The sequence below is a fragment of the Ananas comosus genome, linkage group 4, assembly GCF_001540865.1.
Source record: "Ananas comosus cultivar F153 linkage group 4, ASM154086v1, whole genome shotgun sequence".
Taxonomy (NCBI): Eukaryota; Viridiplantae; Streptophyta; class Magnoliopsida; order Poales; family Bromeliaceae; genus Ananas; species Ananas comosus.
Genome location: NC_033624.1, coordinates 13850316 through 13856730, shown reverse-complemented (window position 1 = coordinate 13856730; position 6415 = coordinate 13850316). Strand labels below are relative to the sequence as shown.

Here is a 6415-nt window from a genome sequence, read left to right as displayed (position 1 = left end):
CCCTAATTGAGTTTTGACGTGTACGAGTGCTAAAAAGTCATAGAATTTGCAATAGAAGACGAGCTAAATTTTTCAATGTANTTATAAAATTTAATTTCTAGAAGTTTTAAATGCTGTAAATAATGTTTAACGGTGTGGATCGTCGATTCGGAAGCTCTATCATCGAAAACAACTTAAGAGTACGAGGGAGATCGTACTCATAATAGTATAGTAGCCGGACCCTATATATATATATATATATAAGCACGTATTTCAAATTTGGGTCTGTCGACAGACATGTTTTTTAGCGGGAAAAATATTGATTCCTCTTCTTACACATGAAATAAATAAACGTAATGAAACAAACTTTTAATTTCTGTTTATCCTTAAAATAGAAAAAAAAAATGCTTATCCAAATTTTTNCTTAGTTATTATTTCTTTCGCTCGGCATGGCCGTCTCCTCCTCTCTCAATGTTGGAGTCTTCCCCAGTCTCGCCCGAAGGTCCTCCAAAGTCGATCTATCTGCAAAGATCCGTCTCCGTCCCACTCCTGCGGTCTTTCCTGCTCCTGCGATCTCGTTTAAACTGGGCTCCCGACGAACAGCCACTCTCCCCGTACAAGCGCAACACAGATGCGCCTCCGAGAGCGAACTCGTCTTCTATCCTCATAAGTTCGCCCAGATCCTGACACTTTTATCGACTCTTCCAGACGTCCGCGCCAGATGTCGCCAGATCGAACGCTACGGCCAACACCTTCCCTGCGTTCCCACGCCCTTCGTAACCGCCTCCAACAGAGTGGACGGCCTCCTCATGGCTTACAACACGTACGTCCATGCGCTCCTCGATCCCGCCGACCCCTCGCTGGTCTACTTCTACGCCCACTCCGATGCCGCTCACATCAGAGGCCTCGCCGTGATCCTCGTCGCAGGCCTGTCGGGGGCGTCCGTGCGAACCGTCGCCGACATGCCGCTTTTGTCGTATCAGCTGCTCATCGGGCAGAGCCTTTTGCCGGCTCTCTGGTGCAGTCAATTCATGCTGTTGCTGGAACACATGCAGCGTAAAGCTCGCGAGCTTATTACTGGAAGTAGTTATAAACATACCGTGGAAGTGGAAGATGTTTTGAGCATCATGGGATTGGGAAGCGATCTTCCTACACGTCTGAAGGATGAGATTGACAAGACACGTGTGGTTCATGAATTGTTCGGTGACCTTCGTTCTGACGCGGAATGCGACGGCGATGATGTCCACGTTGATCGTGGCATCGGCTATGATATCCGCTTTCATGGTGAGAGGAAAAAATATGATGAGAACCCCTGAAAATGGGAAGGATTCAATCGCTCCCAACGCATCTGCCTGGGGCGCGCGGATAAAAGAGTTACATATATATATCTATATATATATTTTTTATATTTTTTTTTTCAATTTTTATTAATTTAGTTTTTTTTTTCAATTTTGGTCAATTTAGTTAATTAAAGTTATACAAGCATCTATTGCATTTTATTAATTTTATTTCACGAGCTATATTTTTTTGTATACATAATTTTTTTTTCACTTTTATTCTATCCACTCAATTGATCTATAATAAAACTTATTTAAATTATGGGTATTTAAAATTGACCATCAAACCTTTCAAAAATTTAACTTTAATATCCAATCTTTTAATTTATTTAGTTTGAATTAATCAACGATACTTTTGTGATATCAAATCTTTTGAACTTTAAAGAACTTTCCTCAATATCTGCTGGTGAAAAATCCAAATTTCCCAACTTATTATTNCATGTATTACTTTGTGATAGAAAATAACTGTAAAATTTTTTTATTTAATAGAGCCAAATATATTGTTATTTACTTTATAAATAAAAACATTTTATTATTTATTAATTAGTTATAAAGTATGAAAAAAAATTGTTGCGTAGCACGGATTACTAACTATATAAATACACTATATAAATACATGAATTGAGAACCCACAAGGGCCCCCTGGGTTTGGGGGGCCCTATGGGGCCCACTTCCTTTTTTGAATCCACAAGGGCTCCCCGGGTTTGGGGGGCCCTGTGTGGCCCTTTTTTTTTTCTTTTTGGTTCCTCTTTTTCACTCTCTCCCACAATATTTATTTATTTATTTATATTTTATTTATTTATTAGAACTATTAGCATCATTAATTTCTAAACTTTGTATATTTTTCGTTTTAGCTCACAAACAATTCTCACAACATTTATTTATTTATTTATATTTTATTTATTTACTAGAACTATTAGCATCATTAATTTCTAAACTTTGTATATTTTTCGTTTTAGCTCACAAACAATTATTTAAGGTGAATTGGGAACCCACAAGGGCTCCCCGGGTTTGGGGGGACCTGTGGGGCTGGCCTTTTTTTTTTGGTTTCTCTCTCTCACTCTCTCTCATAATATTTATTTATTTATTTATTTTTATGTTATTTACAAAATTTTTTTAGGATTAATGTATATAATAATATAATATTTGGTAGTTAAATTTTTTTCATAATAAAAAACATCTATTTTGATTTTGCATGTCTTTTGATTAGTCTTAATTTTGGTGTTTATGATGATTATCTACTGATTTCTTTGTTAATTTAAATTTAGGAATCGAATACTTTATTAGTTATATATATGTAACGATAAAAGTTAATGAAGATATAATGAAGACGTTGCCGCTAAGAATACCAAAAATAGTATTTTCACTCTACTTTTTTTTTTAATTTTCTTTTGTTTGTAGATTCTATCTTGCATGATAATAGAAAAATATTATTTGCTTTCTAATATGTAAAAGCTATGTTTTATTAAATTGACTTATTCATTTTTATTTATATTAATTTAAATGATTTTAGAAAGAAATATATTTTAATTTATCATTAAATTTAATTATTCATATGAAGATAAATAATATTTACAAAATGTTAATTAATAATAGAAATAAAAATTGTTAATAATTCTAAATATTTATAATTAGTTGACTTATTCGCGCAGCTGCGCGGGTACTTATGCTTAGATATATTTTGAAAAAACAACAAAAAAGAGTGAGAGAGAGTGAGAGTAGTGTGAGTAGCTAAAATTATTAAATCATATTCAATTAATTGTATGCATATTATTAAATTATTAATTTCATTCAAAATTAAATTGAGATTCTAATAATCTCAACCTTCATACATGATGGCCTATCTTGAAATATACGTTTGAAAACAACAAAAAAAAAAGAAAAAAAAAAAAAAAGAAAAGGTCTCACGAATTCGAAAACATATCTACAAAAAATGCAAGAGAATCGTACAACTCGAAATACAGAAGAGAATATTAAGTACTGAGATAATCGTTGAGGTCTCTTCTGCTCATACCGCCCAAAAATGAAAAGACAATCTTGAGTTTAAAAGAAAAGAGTGATACGCTGCTCTGACCTCACCTCATTCGCGCCGGCAATAGGGCATCAAAGCCCTGTGTAATGGGCCTTTTCCCATCCCGTAACAACACAGCGCAAGAGAGAAAAGTGGAGACATAAATAGAAATGGGCATCCGAAAAAATTTCAAAAACCTAAACTATGAATCAGCATATACGAAAAGGCCTAGGTTGCCTTCAGAACCTTGACTTACATCTAGAGACGTCAGTGTTGGAAAAGGCAGACGTTGTGGATAAGTAAACCTATCACCTGTTATTCTTCGCCGCGACCGCATCTCGGATAGAGGGTTCTTCCTAGTGCGAGCGCCCCGCCCACCCATGTCGGAGGAGGAGGAGGGAATAGCATTGCACCGCTACAAAAGAAAGAATGGGAAGGAGAAAGAGTTCGAAAACCCTAGACCTAATCGAAAAAAAGAAGAAAAGCATAGAAACACATTAGCTTAAGGAAAGAAGCTTATAACCTCCAGAAGGCAAACCCATTGAGAGCCTCAGTGTCGAAATGAATGTAGTCCGAAAAGAAAACTTGTCAAGATATTAATCTTCTCCTGCACTCACGCATTTTTAAGAAAAGAAAGGCCAGAAAAAGCTTTTTTATCGGTTCTCATGGAGGAGAGAAGCGAGCGGCGCACGGATGACTGGATGCACTGGGCGGCGGGGGCCGCCGCACACCTCTGCCCCGCTTCAGTGCGGGAGGATTGTTGCAGAAGGGCTGGGCTGCAGGAAATGCTAATGCGCCATCGACGTGAAGGAGAAGAATCGGAGCGAGGGTGGAGAGCAGGGAGAGAGAACGAAAAGCCAGAAATGATCAGAACGGCGGCGAGCACGGGAGAGCGATTTATCCTATCACCCGTTTGGCGTAATTACCCCCCCTCATTTTTTTTTTTTTTTTTAGGTCTTCTTATATATAATCTACTATTATATATATACTATATATATATATATATAATATATATATAATACTATTATATATATATAAATAATATTATATACAAATAAAATTCATTTGTACGAAAATTTTAACCTCACAATCAAGTTTCAGCAACCCGAACATCAACATTAAAATAGATCACACCTGGAGGCCGTTAATACAATACAGACGAAAAAAATAAAGAAAATTAAACTTGACAGATTATGAAATATCCAAGAAGAGACGAGTATCATCATCTGCCATAAGTATACGAAAAGTGGAACTTCCCATAAATCCCCTCAATAGAAAACTACAGAGCACGTAACGAAAGCACAGTAAAGCAACCAGCACCACCATACAGAGCTTCACTTCCTCTCATCGACCGATGACCTAACCCCTGCCATAGCCGAGCGCATATCAACACATACACCGCAGCCTAGATAAGATTCAAACTCTAAACTACCCGACACGAACACTTAAGCACTTTACAACTCTCACTTTCGCACTCCAGTCACACCCCCCCAACTACTAGCTATCCCCCCCCACACAGCCGCCTCAACACGGCCATTGGACACCCCATCTGCAGCACTCCCAGGCTCTCTTCCCTCCTACACATCCCCCACGATTACACCACCACGAAATTAAACCCCCAACAATCCAGCTCAATACGCCGAGTTCCCCCCAACAGCCAATAAGCACACACCACCGCAAACCCACAGGACTACCCCACGCATACCCCCCTCACTCTGATAACTGATCCGAACGCTTGTACGAGACCTTCCTCCCGGTTATGATCCTCGCAGTGCAGTGTAGCGCCAATCGCCTACGGCCACCACCACCCCAACATATCGCCAATTCGATGGATCAACCAGCCTAAAAGAGTCTCTTACAAATTGAAGCGTAAAAGAAGCGAGACGACTACGAAAGATAAAGCGAATATCATAAATAAAAGAAAACCAGCAGACGCAGACGAGAGGAGAAAGAGAGAAGCAGCAAGAGCAACCGGCCACTAAGAGACGCTCACCTTCCCCTCCGTGAGACGATGACTCACAACACACCTAGATCCGAGATAACAAACACGCGCCCCCCACCAGCAGTAGAATAGATTAAACTTACACTAATCGACAACGAAATTTAATCCTTAATATTTACTCTAGACTCGCCTCACGGGCTCAGATTCAGTTTCAGAGAGCCTAACGCGCATCCGGAAACTGTCGATTCAGGAATCTCCTCACTTACACTCAAGATCAAAACAGCAAGAATTAACACAGAGATCCAGCTCAACCATGACTCTCGTCAAGTTTCCACCTTGAAAGAATACGAGGAAAAACGAGAGATCTCACACAATTACTTGATAAATGTCGTGCTTATCGCACCCCTCTCTCCGATTCGAATTTCGCGTGGCAGTGTAGCCTGCCCATCAATAGGGAAACACCAAACAATCGCCAATCGATGGCTAAACCTAAAGAGTTCTCTACAATTGGAAGCGTAAAAGAGGGAGACGATACGAAGAGAAGAGGATCGCTCAACCACTAATTGGCCGAGAGGAGCTTCTCCGAGTAAAACGCGTCGATCGATCTCCTCAGCTCCTCTAAAATCCTCTTTTAGTGCTGTGTTTGACCGAAGAGAGAAGTTCTCGAAGAGTCTTCTCGAAGAAGAGAGAGAGGTGGCGGAGCGCTTGGACGGAATTCGGCGCGCCTGCTCCATCGAGAAGAAATGTATGTAGATTTAACGGGGAAATGGTCTATTGATGGGGCGAGTGGTATATACGTAAATAAGTAGGTCGGGTTATCGGGTAAATTCGCTGTTTTAGAGCTAACGACAAAAAAGTTCGCATTAGGCACGCGCGCGCACAGCGCAGAGCATACGCAGCCACCGATGAGCAACTATTAAAAATTTTGATGTAACATGTTGTTTAATTATAAAAATTTACTATTTACAATGTACATATATATATCAATAATCTGTTTATGCGCCACTTTATGATCTCAAAACACGCTACTATCAAATTAGTGTAAAAATTAACCTTAGAATGTAAGGAGCCACAAGTAAACAGTGACTACGAACCCATATCGTGGCTATTAAGGGGACATAAAACACGCGCGCAGTCTTCATTCCA

General features: G+C 39.0%; 1 protein-coding gene across 1 annotated transcript in view; it reads right to left on the bottom strand.

The window, feature by feature from the left end:
- LOC109708650 overlaps window positions 416–6415 on the bottom strand; it is a 9151-nt gene continuing 3151 nt past the window's right edge. Inside the window, exon 6 of the mRNA XM_020230461.1 lies at window positions 416–1331. Within this exon, the coding sequence (XP_020086050.1) occupies window positions 672–1331 (660 nt within the window). The 3' untranslated portion in view covers window positions 416–671. The remainder of the gene's footprint in view (window positions 1332–6415) is intronic.